At 32.0% G+C, this 17,522-nt stretch overlaps 1 protein-coding gene across 12 annotated transcripts in view; it reads right to left on the bottom strand.

Moving 5' to 3' along the window:
* Vps13b (vacuolar protein sorting 13 homolog B) overlaps nt 1-17,522 on the bottom strand; it is a 683,809-nt gene that overhangs the window by 489,288 nt on the left and 176,999 nt on the right. For all 12 annotated transcript variants that reach the window (XR_010050305.1, XM_063257835.1, XM_013143877.3 and 9 more), the window contains 2 exons: nt 10,984-11,118; nt 10,073-10,246 (listed from right to left, as the gene is read on the bottom strand). Coding sequence is in view for 11 of the 12 variants with exons in the window: in XM_063257835.1 (XP_063113905.1) it covers nt 10,073-10,246; nt 10,984-11,118 (309 nt within the window). In the remaining variant the exon portion in view is untranslated. The remainder of the gene's footprint in view (nt 1-10,072; nt 10,247-10,983; nt 11,119-17,522) is intronic.

The raw sequence follows: 17,522 nt of genomic DNA, 5'->3' as shown, positions 1-17,522 counted from the left end.
AAAAATTCAATAAGTGAAAATTTAAAGGCAATACAAGAACTACTGTGCAAGAATATCTTTTTGTAAGAAAAACAACTATAATGACCTATAGGTAACTTAGTTGAAATAAAAACTTTAAAGAAATATTTACAAATGTTTATAATATTAACAAAAATAGCAAACATTATGGAAGAATACAAACGTGAGTGGTACTGTCAAGCACTGACAATCATAAAAACTTTCTATGAATATTATATATGAATATACACTCACACATACATCCATATGCATCTACAGTTAACTTCCTTCCTGACTGTTGAAAGAAGACAGTTTGTCTCATTTACAACTTATTTCAATATTACTGATTTTTAAATGCCTCTGGTTTTTTGTTGGTTGTATATTTTTGTTTGGTTTAATTCTTCTGTGATTTGGCTGTAATATCTGTCTAGCTTCCTCATTACTTATTTAACATAGGTTTACTTTTTATTTTCTTTGGTGATGCTGGTGATCAAAACTAGGGTCTCACACATGCTAAAAAACAGTCCTACTACTCAGCTATAGATGTAGTCCTCAATGAAGATTTCTATTTTTTTCACATAAGCTTTTAATATAAACTTTATCCTACAACAAATACTTTTTATTACCTGATTCTAAAGAAGGCATTCTAAGGATATAATTTAATTCAATTCATAATTGTTTACTTCTGGTGACTGTGACTACTATAAATGACATGAATATCCTTATGCTTTAAATGTTTCAGATTACTTCTTTAACAGTCTTAAAACTGAGATTATTAAAGATGACTACTCTTTTTTTTCCTCCATTTGAGGAAATCGAACTCAGGACTCTGTGCTTGCCAGGCAGGCACGGTGCCACTGAGCTATGTGTAAAAAATTAAATATTTAGGGCTCTGCGGGTTTAGTTCAGCAGCATAAGTGCCTGCTTGGCAAACGTGAGGTTGTGAGTTCAATCCCAAGTGCCAAAGGAAAAAATAACTCAGCAAAAATTAAATATTTACTCTAATTAAAAATTGTAATTTCTACATTTTAAAGAAGCTTTTAACAGTTAACATAATATTTTATTTTTAATTTCATTAAGAAAAACACAACAAAGTAAACACTAAAATTAAATGTAATAATCCAAAAAATGTTACTTCTATGAGATTTGGGGAATCTTCTCTCACATAGGTGGAGGGTAGATAGTTCCTTAAAGTTGTACCTAACATATATTCAATATTCAAATATTTGCTGTATCAATTCTTTTCTAAAAAAGTTTTAAAATTGTTTAAAATACATTATTTCCTTATAATAAACTTTTAGTTATTTACTTTAAAACAAAACAAAACCAAATTTAAAAACATTCTGAAATGTGGTTTGACAAAGAAACTGGTGAAAGGAAAATTAATATGACAAGACTTCACAAGTGAAAGTCATGGTCTACACAAGAACTATTCAGTAATCAAACCTCCTCTAGACACGAGGAAACTCTTATTTCATCACTGCCCTCTGCCGGTGGTATCATTTCCCTTTAATTTTCTCTCCAAGCATTGAACCTTGGCTTCACAAAATTATTTCTGAACAGTCTCTATCTTTAAAGCATCTCAGCTAAAAATAGCCTACCCATCTGGAATTTAGTAAGGCTGTAGGAAATAAATGGCACTTTAACGCAAAGCTATGCATTGTTTACAGCACATCCTTCCAAGGTATCTGAGCCTGACTCTATCAGACTTTGCCTTTCATTGCCTTTGACTTACTTTACAAAGCAGTAAATTGTAAATAACTGATAGCAAAGCAAAATAATCCATAACTATAGGAACCCAAATAAATTCTATCAAGAAGTATAGTTAACTTCCTTCCTGACTGTTGGAAGAAGACAGTTTGTCTCATTTACAACTTATTTCAATATTACTGATTTATAAATGCCTCTGGTTTTTTGTTGGTTGTTTATTTTTGTTTGGTTTAATTCTTCCATGATCTGGCTGTAATATCTGTCTAGCTTCCTCATTACGAATGAGTTAAGTAAAATCTATAATGCTTGGCCATTTTGTAGCTATATAAGAATCATGACTTCTTTCTTAAAAAATACTCCAAACAAACTACAATCAAACTACATATTTCCCTAGAGAACAATTTAAAAATAAAATAATAAAGAATTATAAACAATAAAGCTATGCTCAAATGGCAAAAAAAGAATTGCCTTTGCACATCTCATACTCCCCGAATGCCTATCATGTACTAACTACTGTGACCTCTGGTCAAAGTGCCACAGTAGTCCTTAGAAGAGAGTGAGGAAAGAAGAGATGGCAGAAGGTCAAATAACAGAAGAAGAAGAAAATAAACAAAACAAAAACACTCTGAGTAAATTCTTATTCATGAATGGAAAACTTACTCTCCTTTACTTACAAAATACAATAATGGTTTAAGAATAATTCCTATGCAAACTAGAGTGATTAAAAGGAATGCAAAAGTTACTTCAGCTGCAGGAGATAAAATAGTTAAGGAGGGAAAATACAACTAATGGAATGGATACAAAAGAATTTGAATTTTATCACTAAGTTATTATATAGCCAAATTCAGTATCTGTAGAGGATCACACGTTTAGTGTTATTGAAACTTATAAAAGGATTTACAAAACTGAAAACTTAATTTGCAGATTTACAACACTTTCTAAAATACAAATGAGTAATGACAGCTTTTTAATTCATATTTTAAATTCTTTAAATAAACTATAAACTATTATATACTTTATAGTTAAGTGCACTTGTGGCCAATTTCCAACCTGAGTATTCTTTATATACTAATTTAGCACTTACTAATGAAGTTATTACTTACTTTCTTTGAATATCAGTTTACTTTTACTATACAATCAGTAAAAAAATGCCAAATTTTTTACCATGTCCTATAAATAAGGGAAACAACTGGTCACCCACACGACTCAAGGGATTTTTCTCTCTGGCTTCCTTCCAGAATCCAGGACTATTCAAAGGAACAAGTAATTTCCTGTAGCTATTGAAACTGTTCCTGATTCTAGCATCAAGAAAGGAGGGTTCTGGAATTTGGTAAAAGATTTGCTCCTTTAGCTTCAGAAGTACATACACACAGATTTACAAAGATAAATTGAAAAGTTTAAATACAATAATTAGGATGTAGAGAACAAGAAAGAAAAACCAAAAACGCAGTAGAATTCTATGTTTTTAAATAAGTGACTAACATACAGTAGTATTCAGGAATTAACTTCAAAATTTCCATTATATTTTATAGTTTACAACGTACTTGAGAATATGATATTTAACTTAATTTTCACAACAATCTTAATAAATAGATAATAAATAAATCCTCTTAATAATTGAGAAACCAGTATTCAGAATGACTAACTTGTTCAAAATGACACAGTCTACAGTGAATGCTGGTAAACCCAGAATATAAGCCCTTTTATCACTCACTCATTTATTAACTTTTTATTCGTTCATTCTGCCATGGTTATTTTTATGTCTACTCCTCAATATATTAGAGATTATAGCAGTAAAGTAACTTGAACATATCATTTATTTCTACATACAGAAAACTTACTTTACAATAAAGTATAAAGTAATAAAGTATTTGTTGGGTAAATAAATATCTGTTGGATAATGAATTAAAGATTGCACTAAAAACAAAGTACAATGAAATAAGAAAATAAGAGAATAAAATATGGAATACTGAAAAGTAGTCCTGTGCCCTAAAGAAGAATAATTTAGTCATCAATTAAAACATATAGTAACTTCATGATTTGGAAAGGAAAAAAAACTTTAATATTTATCTGTTTTAATTTGTACAAATTTTTAAGTACATATGTGTTTCAAATATGTATCTGCAGATTTCTTTAATTACTAGTCTAGATTTTTAGAAGTTCCATTTCTTATACCTCAAATCATTGCGCTGTCTTCACAATTAGATATTTATCACTTGAACATCTGTGGAAAAGGGCAATCAAAATGTATATAATAAATATTTTACCATTCCTTTCATTGCTTGTGTGCATGGACATGCATGTTTTTCTAAATGGAAAAGAACAATAGTCTTTTTTGTGAAAAATTAGAATAATAAAAAAAAAAACCCTGTGCTCAGATGTAATATTCTCAAAACACTCTGTTGTGATAACTATCATAATCCTTCAAAAATTATTTATATTACACGTAAAAATCACTTTGTTCATGTATGTCCACAACTAGTTCGTATGGTAAAGAGATCAGTAAACTTCCTCTTATGCATAACATCTTTAACATTTGCTCCCTTTTCTGTGCTTGTGATTAAATGTAACATTTTGAAATCCCAAAGTTCTGAGAAAAACATAAATCCTTGTCTCACAGCTGCTGTTTGACTCTGGAAACACATGCATTTTCTTTTCAAGCATCTACCATCAAAATTCCCAAAGGGCTTAGACTGGAGAACACCTGCATCTCTTCATTTAGTTCCAATAACAGAGGCCAAACTGCAAAATTACAAAAATAGACGCTCTGTTCAGCTGTAGTTACATTTTGCCCCTAATTCCCGTGAACAAAAAATGCTAGGAGCATGAAATCATTCAGGCAAGCTCTGTCATCAAGAGGATAAGATTTTTTGCACCAGAAGCCCAGTGGGAACATGATAGAAAACTGGCAACAATTACAGATAAAGTACATAGTAAAGTCCTCAGGGAGAGGAGAGGAAATGTAGTAAGATAGATGGGTATAATTTTTACACATTTATGCCCAAACCACAAATGTGAATTGTCTCTAATTGTTATAATCTATAAGTATTCGTACCCATGTGTTATGTCAAAAAAAAATAAAAACATAACTTCAAGGTTATACACTTAATTCTACGTTGTGATGAAAATTTTTTGAAACAAAAAAGGTAGTCCTTATAAATTGAAATTTACAATATAAAATATTATTTCCATTTTAAAATCTCCTTAGTAAGTCAAATTCTAACCAAAAACTTGAATAGAGTATGCTTGCTGGTATATTTTAATCAAGAACGAATCAATCCCCAACTTAAATACATTTTTTCTAAGACTAGACTTGTAATTCTGACTTTCTTTTCTACTAAAAATTAACAAACATTCTTCATACTTGATGAGTAAAGTCTAAACTGTATAAAAATTCATGACAATGTAGTAAACTTGGAAATATTACATATGAAACAGATTAAAGAATAAGAATTTTGGCTTAAATTGTTATTATATTTATATATTCCTTTGAGAGAAACACTTGTTTTACATTGTTTTAGAATACCACAATAATCAACTAATTTCTGTTTTTCTAGTCTTATAAAGAAAAAGATATTTTGACTTTTATACAATAAAAATATAAAATAGCATGTCACCTGACTTCTGCAAGTAAGTACAGTCATAAGATATATGGAAAGATATCTTTATTATTAATTAAGGAGAAATACAAACTGGGAAAACTCCATAGAAATAAGTGTAAAGATTTCCATGTAAATTCATAAACTAATCTGGATATAGTAAATTGTCTTAACAATAGATCATGTGAAAAAAACTGATGATTTTTAGTGGCATACAAAGTGAAGAAAATAGTTACTATAAATCTGAGAAGTATATTTATATATTTTGTTATATAAGGCACTATAAAATTTTAGAGCACACATTTAGAAAGAGATATTTTCAAATACAGAAGAAATAGTATGGCAATGAATCTGAATCACGAGGAAAATAAATTTGTGATCTTTAGCTCACACTATTTAGTTAAGGTGGGGAACTTTTGTAAGATACCAGTTGTATAAAAAAAAGGAACTAAACTAATCCTGAAAATGACAATATTAAGTATCAAGAGGGAAAGCATTACTTTAAACAGTAATTATGAATGAAATAGAGAAAATACATAGTGATTTTATTAAATAGGCACCATTAAAATACGCTCAGGAAAATGGCAAGTGGTGGCTGAAATTTAGAATGTGGATATCAAATAAAATAAATGGACAGAGGTATAAAAGTATAGTTAGTAATTAAAATTGTGTTGCTTAAATAACCCAAATAGAAAGAAAAAGATCTATAATAATTGTATAAACAAACTGTATTTAAGGAACAAAAAGAAACATCTGTTTTAAGAGAATCAAAAAGAAGAAATAACAAACAGCATTGTTCTGGTGTCAAGAATTTTAAAAGAACTAAGATTTTATCCAACCACAGTCTCATAAATACTGCTAAAGATAATATTCTTCAGTCACATTAAGGATGTTATTAATTAGGGCACATATCAATATATTTGCATCAGTTCCCTTTGCCCCTGTGTTCCACAATTAAGATGACACAAAGATGTGTCAAACTAGATGTCTACACATGGAGTGAATGAGTTAAGAACTGTATGTTTTATAACGGGTAGAGTAAGTATACTCCATTTGCTACTTTATCTTATCTTCTAAGGTCATTCAATAAACAAACATCTTTCAAAGAATACTCCAAAAGAAAAAAACAGTCACTGTTTCCACTCACAAGGTTTCCAAAAATCCTAACTGTCCTATAGTAACTTGTTTCTTAAGCATGTGGAGACTAAACAGATGAAGGCTTCGTTATGATCACAGCGATAAATGCACAGACTGAAGAGGATGAAAAAGAAAGGGCTGGGGTTAAGTAAGGTACACTAAGGCTGACACATTATTTCACATAACTAATAAGAGTAAAACCAGAACAAGTAACTTACAGTCCAATGAACAAATGATCTGCTAGTAATTAAAACTATCTAACAGAGGAAGACATTGGTAGATATGTTCTCTAGCAGCAGTTATTTGAAGGAAAAGAGGAGGAAGAAAAAGAGAGGAGGCACTTCTTATAAATTAAGAACTTGCTTCTGAGTAAATTCTGTCAAACACATTCATACCCTGCCCATCAGTCATAAAAATGCATTCATTTATTCATTCATTTAACAACTGATCTTTCAAGCATTCCTTGAATAAGGTAATTTTAGGGTCTTGATGATAAAATGATGAGCAACCAGTGACTAACACTGGAACTCACTAGTAAGTGATGAAGACAGACCATATAAGTATACAGTGTCATCAGGCCTATGAAGAAAGTACATTAAACTATGAAAGAATATTAACAGAGGTACCTCTTCAAATGGGGAGGGAGTAGGAATTTCAGGGAAAGCTTCTTTAAAGAGGCAGAGGTTGAACTAAATGTTAAAAGACTAAACTGGAATTAAAGAGGTATAAGAAGAGCAAGGACATGGCTGAAAATAGAGCTCAGTGGCACAACACCTGCTCTGCAAGTGTGAGGTTGTCAGTTTGATACCTGGGTACCACAAAAGACAGACAGACAGAAGAAAGAGAGAGAGAGAGGGAGGGACAGAGAGAGAGAGAGAGGGAATGAGAACAGTTGTAAGAAACCCACACAGAAAACAAATAGTATAGTAAAAGGATAATTACCACAAGACACTGAAAACTGCTAGTAGATCTGCAATAAATGTCTATATGGAGATATGTAAAGAGGTCTAATACTGGATCAGAAATTGAATTGATGATTTCCTATCTCTTTTGATTCTAAGTTGACAGGTCTCTGTGATTAATAACAAAACTCTAAAATATATTCATATATTAATACTACAATGAACAAAGGTTTAGATTTTTTGGGCAAAAGATAGTATATGAAAAAGAACTAAAGTCTAAATATGCAGAAAATAAAAATGTTTAAAATACATTTTGAAATATTTTATATACATCATCTATTGCCAACTAATACTTTTTCCTATGCAGAAGCCAAAGAAACATCTATTTCCATATTTGACTTATAAGATCTACACAAACATAAGAAATGTCAGTATCATTCACTGGGCCTCTTAAAGTAACAGAATATGGTTTGGTATGCAGAATTTCCATAAGACCCCCTTCAGCTCCTTCACTGTAATAAGTCCAGCAAACTATAGAGTGCAATCAAGGGAGAAAGATAGAAAAGTACAAAGGGAGTTGGTAACACTTCAAAAACAAAGTAGTTTTGTGAGATTATAAAAGTGTGGTTCTTTTGACAATGGTTAATATAAAGAGGTTCCTTGAAGTTAAGGACTTTTAAGGCTGAGGGATGTAATGTTCATCAATTCAAATCCTAACGTTAAAAGACAAACTGGTAAACAACCTAGAAAATGTAAAAATGTCTAGTCTGACGATCCATCTTCCAGGCCAGTTCAGAGTCTGACCATTAATTCATAGGTCCTATTAATGAAGTTGTCCATTTCTTCAAACTCTAAAATCACAAAGGACCCTACCTGACTAAGCTCCTCTCAAAATCATGTAACTAACTTCTGTATAATATCAACCGAATTTACTGGTCCTAGTTTTAATCTCTCCTTCAATTTGGAGCAAAGGCACAGTGGTGACTATCTTGCACATATTATCCCAGGGCCTCAGAAGCCTGTTAGTAGGCGCATCACTGAAAAGTCTACAGATTCATGGGAAAACATCATTAACAAAGTCACTGAGACACCCATCTGTTTCTGAAAAGGCCAGCAGATAACCTGAACTTCTCTTTTGATGTTTACCGCAAAAGGTTTTATCTACTTAACATCCATTTTTTTATCACCAGGAAAGATTCCTGTTTAATCTCATTTCCATTAAATATTCCAGCTAAAAACCAAAGAAAACTGAATATAATCTTGAGTTACAGTTTTACTTAGTTACTTTTGTTAAAATTGGCTTTAAAATGTATGTATGAGCTCTCTCAACAATATTATAAGTACCTAAACCTTGTCTGTGGGTAGCAGTTCCAAGGTGGATGGAAAACTTAAATTTGAAAATAGCCTAAATAAATGTGAATACAGTTTACATAAAAACATGTTAAATTTTAGGATTCATATATACCCAAAGGAATATTTTCAAAGTACCAAACGGGATGATTATAGTAAAATTTTATACATAAATCCATAAATATCACTAAATATAAACTAATGTTGAAGATTACAAGAATTTCCTTAACAAAAAGTACAAAAATTCATCTAATATAACAGGTATCACAGATAATTCTTCCTATCATAGTTTACTTTTAGATTCATATAAAGAAAATTCAAATATACTTTCTAAACATTGAAATACATTTAAATCACAAAGAATGACATAAATATTGTTAAAAGATCACCTTGTTACTCTAGTTATATGCCAAATTAAAAATTTAGCAGTTCTTGACTAATTCAAGACTATGTAACAGATTCAGATAGGAGTAATTCCTTTATAGGTACCAAACTTGTAAATGAATGATTTGCTCAGTTTAATTAAAATCTTAATACAACAATGAGAAAATACCAAAAAAGTACTATGTTGATAATTACATAAAAGGGTTAATGAACAGCATAATTAAGAGATATTAATCACTAATTCTTTTTTTCTTTCCTTTTTTTTTTTTTTTTGGTACTGGGAATCGAACTTAAAACCTCACACTTGCAAGGTAGGCGCTTACTCCATTGAGCTAAATCCTCAGCTTAACCACTAATTCTTCTCCCTAAAACAGGGGTCAGTAAACCATACAAATCTGTCCCACTCTCTGTTTTTATAAATAAAACTTTACTAGAACACGGTTACATCCATTCATTAATGCATTGTAAATGATTATCTTTGTGTTGCAAGAGCCAAACAAGATGGTTGAGGTCAGTGAACACAACAATTCACAAAACCTAGAATTTCTCTCTGTCCCTTTATTAAAATATTTACCAATTGCTGCTGTAAAAAATGGATAAAATCTCTTATTCATATAGTACTTTTGGGTATGGCCTCATTTTCATATAATTCCTTCCTTCAGATTTCATTTCTCACCATTCTCACCAGGCTGAAACCTTTATTTTGAGGAGTATTATCTCTAGAATCATGATGACAAAGCATTCTCAGATAGGCCTTTCAAAAACTAATTTGCAGTAGTCAACTGAAAAAGGTACTACAACAAAACTAAATTCTTCAAAACTTATTGTAAACATTTCAATAATCAAAGAAGACATGAAAAAACTCATTTGCATTTTAGAGAAGCAAAAATGCAGAGGACATTCCAATAAACATAAACTATCCTTTTACGAAGCCTAATTTAAAAACACTCTAGAAAATGCAAAATGATGGAATAATGATAGGTTGGTACTTACCAGAATTGTGGCAGTAATCCATATATTGGGGAACTTGGATTGTAAAGGCTATCAAATCTGGAGCCAGAAGAGATTCTGGCTTTCTACTTTCATTGAGCCACTTGGTACTATGAAGGTCTTTAGTGTCAGATGGACCCTGAAGTAAGGGGATCAACTTCTCTTTTCCAATGTCACCTAAACAGAAATTTTGAGTGAAAAATAAACAAACAAAATATCAATACAAATTTACAAAGTAAAACGTTATTGCCATAGTTTAAAGATGTTTGATCTTAAAAATATCCTAACACCATAACATTTCAATTTTATTTGGTAACATTACCAATACATTTGGTTATACTCTTAAGGAGTCTGGCTGATAAAAGCATCTCTAATTTAAAACTATCCTTAAACATCCTGCTAATGAATACGGAATATGTTCAAAAAAGTTTATAAAAATAAGTAAACACTGTCTTCTAAAATTCTACATAATCTGTGCTACAATCAACTTATCTTAAAATTTATTGTGCTGAGTAATTACAAAATAGAAGTAAAACACTGGTAGGAAGGAAGAGTCAATTATAACCCTAAATTTATAAAGAGTCAGGATTTCAATCCTAGTAGACTAACATAATTTTACTTAATATTTGTCATATATAACTCCTAATTCGCCCCAAAGGGTTATATTGCTTCAGTTATTCTCCCTCATAATTTCTTAAAGCTACGCATTTTTTATAATTAAAAAACAATTTCTTAAAGTCAAGAAGTGTCATTCTGGCACTTTTAAACTTTTTTAAGTAAAACTAAAAAAAAATTAAAACCTCTGATTCATAGGAACAATGAGTAAATTCTTGTTTCAGTAATGCTCCTTGTAAAATGCAAGGCCAATTCTCCTATACAGGCAATAAAGTTTTACACGGTCCAGCTGCACATACCTGGGGCTTTGGCACAAATTTTTATTGATCCCACGGTCCCAGAGGCACATTTGACCAATGATGTGCTGCAGTACTTCAATTCAACATTCTGGATTGAGCCCTCAAGAGCTGGCAGGGGATTCTTAGATTTCACACCTAATAAAAGAAAACTGCAAATGTACTAGCCGATTGAATTTAAATAATTTTTATACTCCTTCACCAAGGCATTTAAACTTAATTATACTTTAATTATCCACCTCAGATGTTCTTACAGTATTTGTGTTAGGTTTCAGAGTTCAGTGTTTAAAACGTGAAAGGATGCAAATTTTAGATAATAAGGCAGAACTCTCATAATTATACTTAGTTCTTGATTAGTCAAGTTCAAGAAGTAAAAGTAAATGTAAAAATATTTACTTAAAAAACAATAAAGTTTTAAAAATTATATTTGGCTTTAAAATATATGATAAAAATTTTCTTTTTGAAACAAACTAAACTTAAATTTAGTTTAATTTTAACAGAGGTATTTATATGGGAAACTACCTGAGTAAACAAAATACTTTAGACAGATGGAGAGAGGAAATAGAAACAAAATACTATTCAAAGAAGTTCTTAAGTTAAAATACTATAGCTCAAATAAGCAAAAGTAAAGAGATTTTTATCAAGTAACCAAACAGGTAAATACTAACATCTTTTCCACCTACTACTTATTGACGCATAAAGATAATAACCAATCTTTCCCAAAAATAAATGATTGAGAAAGCTAGAAAACTTCATTTTGGTCACAAAAATTAAGTGAGAATTATACAGATGAAGCCACAGAATATTATTTTGACAGTACTGACAACTACTATGAAGATGATGATGATGATGATCTCTAGCATTTAGTGAGGTCTTAAAATGTCTTAGACATATAAACCCATTCAATCCTTACAAAAGTCCAATAATGTAGATAGTATTACTATCCTCACTTTACAATGAGGAAACAATGAATTAAAGAAATTAACTAATGTTTGCCCAAAGCACTACAATTAGTAAATGATAGAGAAGCTAACACAATCTGATCCAACACAGATTTTTGTCTATCATTCATTTTCCCATATTCATAAACATTGGACAATATAATTTCCATTTTATTCCTATTCCTCACTTTGGTTAAATATGTAATACTATCCTCCATATTTGAAGTTTCTTCACTACATCTAAGTTATCAAGAAAAACATGAGCTTTCTCTGATAGATTTAAAAATTATTGTAGTCTTTGCTTCCAAACTTCAATACATTCAAGAAGACCAATAATCTCTCCACAAGATTATGTAGTGTTTGTACTATTTTATAGTATATTTCAAAATATTTATGAATTTTTGTATACTAAGTAATATAGTGTTATTTCCACTATTTCTATTATTTTTCTGAAAAACAGCACAACTCCTAACATATATATTAGGCCCTATATTGCATAATTAATCCCAATTATTTCTCCACAAATATTCCTCCCTGCAATAATTCTTCTAGCCTCACTGGTATAAATGTCTCCCTCCTACAGTACAAACTCTCTAGTGTCCAGTAATTATTATTATTCCTATAACTATCACCTAAAAAATCAAGAAAGGAACTAGTAAGAATAACCTACAAATACCCCTCAATAGAAGTAAAAGATTAGAGGTGAATTCCATTTTTACCTCTTTTCATTCTTTGAGCTGCACCAAAAGGTTGGTAAGAAATATTTTAGAACCCAATGAACAAAAAATGAAAATAAAAATATGATAGCTGAACATGTAGAAAAAGCAAAAGCTGTCATCAAAGTTTTAGAACACAGACATCTGATGAATAAAAAAGTGAGTAAAGTTAAAAAAGTGTTTAAGCAAACACAAGAATTTTAATTTTTTATTTTAAAAACAAAAGTAGAAATGACAAAAAATTCAAAACTAGTAGGTAGTACACTAGTTAATATATTTCATGTTGTTATCTTAGAAGTAGTTGTTCAGATTACAAGATTTAGACATGGAAAAATGACCAAACAATGAAAGCACAAACTGTTCTTTTTGATGAACTTATAGAGATTACTAGTATAGTTTATCTAGTGTATACTTACATACAGAGATATGTATGTATACCTATGTACATATAAACTCTTCTTCCTTTTCTCCTTTCCCCTATCCCATTTATTTTTCCTTTTGAGCATTTTTTTTCCTTTCAAGAAAATGTAGACACAACTACAAAGACATTTAGCCACCTTATCTTTGACAAAGGGGCCAAACATGTAGATAGCCTCTTTAATAAATGGTGTGGGAAAAACTGACTTTCTACATGCCAAAGACTAAAACTAGACCCATGTCAATCACTGTGCACTAGAGTCAAAATGGATCAAAGGGGCTGGAGATTTAGCTCAGCAGAATAAGCACCTGCCTTGCAAGCAGGCGGTCGTGAGTTCAATCCCCAGTACCGATAAAAGTTAAAAAAAAAAATGTATCAAAGATCTAAATATTAAAATAGAAGACAAGGTAAGTATAAATCTTGAAGATATGGGAGTATGCCAAGAGTTCATGAACAAAAAAAAGAAAAAAACAGAAAAAGGGTACAAGTTATACAGAATTTCAGAAAAAATAAACAGTAGGAAATCACTAGTTAATAGATTACATACTGTCATCTTAGAAATAGTTGTTCAAGTTACAAAATTAAAGCATATAAAGTGGGCTTTCAAACAGTGAGACTGCAAACAGTTTTGTTCAATGATCCAATAAAACTCAGTAATATGCTTATCTACCTTATACACTTAAATGTATATGCAGTTATATCCTTTAGAACACTTTTCCTCTCTTTTGTACAATGACAATTACACATTTTGCATTTTATTACTCCCACAGTTCTTATTACTTTTTTTGAAGAGAGTAAAACCAAATGCGACATAACAGAACAGACTCATCAAATCAAAAGGATGGACATAATAGATAATGTAAAAACAAAATATAAGGTGATCAACAAAGGTTACCATATTGCCTCTTGTTATTTTAAGAAGAATTGGCAGTTATAATAAAATTGAACTAAACAGTAAAGAATAAAACCAAAGCATTGGAGACATTACAAGATTTTAAAAGAAAATAATAGTCAACCGGAATGGGTGTCATAATGATTCTTATTGTCTTCACAGTTATGCCTATACTTTCGAACTTGGTACTATCAACCAAAGCAGAATAGAGGACAATCAGTCAAAACAAGATGGTGAGGGCCATACAGGATTTCAAATCAAGTTAATAGGAAATCATAGTAGGTTACTATAATGTATCCTGCTATTTTTTACTTATTTTTCCTTTAATTAAATAAAGAAAAGGAAAAAGTAAATAATTTAAAAAAGGGGATTGAGATAAAAGAGGGCATAACAACAGAACAGCGCAGGTCAAACCATAACCATTTGTGCAAAATAGTGTTTCACCTCAAGATATCCTGACATAAAAATAGTTACCATAGTGTCTCTTTCCTTGAAATCTTTGAGTATAACTTCGTATACTGTAGCACCAAAAATATCAAGACACTATAAAACCATTCAAGAGAATGACATTATTACAGTGTATTTAGAACCAATTAACAGAAAATGAACAATGGTTTCTATATAAACTCCTTATCTATAAAAGTTTTTATCTTATCACATATAATAAAATCCAATAAGACACAACCTTTTAAGACTGATGGAGACAGAAGAATATAAGTTTGATGGGACTTCAAAACAAGATGATACTAAATCAGCACTAGCTATTAGGATGTCTTGTTTTCTCCAAAATAGCTGTTACTACCTTCCAATCTTCTCTGCCTCATTTCTGTTGAGATCTTTTTCTGTCCTTTGTTGTCAGTTTGTCTTCTTCATTTCGTTTTCTGCTCTATTCATTGTGGCCTCTCTGCCACTATTTCTGGAATCTTGGTATTTTCCTTTTTTAGACTATCCTGCAGTATTCTCTGTAGAGCTGAATTGGTGGTTGCAAATTCCGCTACTTCCTCTTTATCCTGGAAGTACCTTGTTTTTCCATCAATTTCTAGGGACAGTTGTGCAGGATATATCAATCTTGGCTGGAGGTTATTATCTTTCAAAGCTTGAATTATTTCCCCCCATACTCTTCGTGATTTGATGGTTTGTGCCAAGAAGTCTGCTGTAATTCTGATGGGTGTTCCCTTGTAAGTGATCTGTTTCTTGTCTCTGATGGCTTTTAATATTCTGTTCTTATATTAGATTTCTGGAATTTTGATTATTATATGCCTGGGTGTAGCTCTGTTTGGGTTGTAGGTGGCTAGAGTCCTGTATGCCTCATATATCTGAGTTATTTTTACCATTTGCTAAATTAGGGAAATTCTCTTGGATTATTTCTCTGAATAGCTTTTGTAGTCCATTTGTTTGTATCCCCACTTCTTCTTTTATGTTCTTAAGTTATAGATCCTCTTATCATCTTCTAGCTTTTGTATTGTTGCTGTTTTTTTATTTTTAATAAGTTTTTCATTTCATGCTCCCATATTATAAATCTGCCCTCCAGTTCAGATAATCAATCCTTAGTTTCTTTCAAGCTGTTATGCCAGTTTTTGATAGAGTTTTTAGTTTCCTGGTAATCTCTTTGAACCTGCTTCACGTATTCTATGTTTTCTCTGTTTTCTCCATCAAACAATTCTCCCCCTTTCTTCTGTTCTTCCATTCCACCATCTGTTTTTTCTTGGGCGGTGCTTAACATTACTATTCTGCTTATGTCTTGCTTCAGGTCATTAATAACTTCATGCTTGAAATCATCTATGAGGCTCTGGAGATAGCACTTTATGTCTATTGGTGCCATGTCTGCTATTGCATGTTTCTCAGGATTGGGGGCCCAGGACCCTTTCTTGTTGCTCCCTCTTCCCATATTCTTTGTTCTTTATATATAAGCGTATATAAGAGGCACAGCTTCCTTCCCTGTTGGCCACAGTCTGTTTGAATTGTGCTGGCTAGGTGTTCCCGCCCACCGCAGCGCACCAGGGAGACACAGACCTGGGCAGTCTATGCTGGGCCTGCCCCTCCAGGTCAACCTACCAAAGGCTTCACCACTAGAGTGCACCTCCAGGTGCTGGGACCTGGGTTGTGCTAGCCTACTGGGTCTCAGCCAACAGGGTCTTGCAGGCCAGGCACTCCCCACCAATCCCACTGAAGAGGGGGATATGTGACTGAAGTCACTGCAGCATCTCTTTCCAGGAAGTCTGCCCAGTCTGAGTATGACCTCCGCTGAAGCCTCCTTCTCTATTGGAAGGGTCCTGATCCACTCACTCACCGCAGGTCTATCCAGGGCACCTGGCCAGCCCCGCTCCTAACTCCATTAAACACTTCCTACTCTCCAAGCTTTCACGCCTCTCTCCCTGCTGTGCTGACCGGGACGCAACAGCGGCTGCAGGAAAATTCAAATCTCAGTTTCCAGAGGTGCAGGGTGTGGCTTCTATGCTGAGACCTTATCTGTTCCTGCTATATCACCGGGATTGCATTTCCAGTTGGTTTCTCTTAATTTAGTTCATTCCTGCATCGGCAAAGAATATCCCCTCTTGCCTAGGACTTCCTCCGGGCACCAATCCTGGATTTTCAAGTGCGGAGCCTCAGAGAGCTTCCAAGGCTGCTGCTATCTATTCGCCATGTTCTTCCGGACTCCCCCAAATACCTGACTTTCTAACAGGATGGTGATCCTACATTATTCAAGAAAAGTCAACATAATCAGAACACTTTTTTAAGTTTTAGAAATTTTTATTAGTATACATTTGCAGTACATGTAGTTTATTCCAATCATCTTGAACTACAGGTCATTTCTTTTTATAATACTCTTCTCTTTTCCCCCTTTTCCACTTCTCTAATTTCTCCTCTATCCCTATTTTCATTCTTATTGATATTATAATCTTATCTCCTGTTAAAAGCATATAATGTTTTTATATTCACTGAGGTTATTTGTATACAGTATATCTTTATTCCAATTATGTTCCATTCCATTCCTTTTCAACCCTAGCCCTTGGACCCTTGGACCCATTCCCTATTGCAAGAAATTGATTCTCTTATTCCCTGAGATCCATTCTTTATTATTTTCTTTGTTTGTACTTTGGTTCAGTCAAAGGAGAGATATCAAAGGGTATTTAAGCTGCTATGTCTGATTTTTTTTTACTCAACATTTTATATTCCAGATGCACCCATTTTCCTACAAATACCTCAGAACTGTCATTCTTTATATCTGAATAGTATTCTATTATATATAGTACCATTTTTTTAATCCAATCATCTGTTGATGGGTATACAGGCTGGTTTCAGGATTTAGCTATTACAAACTGTGCTGCTATAAACATTAATATGCATGTATCACTACAGTATGATGTATCAGAAGAATTCTTAAAATTGGAAATCAGAGGCAGAAAAATGTTAGAGAAAGAGATGTGATAACAGAAACATCTCAAGAAATACTGCATTGGAAAATGGTTGCAACTTGAGACCAAAACATTAAGTGAAATAAATCTGACACACAGGTTTAAATATTGCAGTTTCCCTTATATGAGAAACAGAGAGTGAAAATACAGAGCAGAATA

Source organism: Cavia porcellus, unplaced genomic scaffold, assembly GCF_034190915.1.
Source record: "Cavia porcellus strain 051 isolate PalLab524CR breed Dunkin Hartley unplaced genomic scaffold, mCavPor4.1 scaffold_10, whole genome shotgun sequence".
In the NCBI taxonomy this organism is placed as follows: Eukaryota; Metazoa; Chordata; class Mammalia; order Rodentia; family Caviidae; genus Cavia; species Cavia porcellus.
The sequence above is the reverse complement of the archived record's forward strand: the minus strand, read 5'-3'. Positions and strand labels throughout refer to the sequence as shown.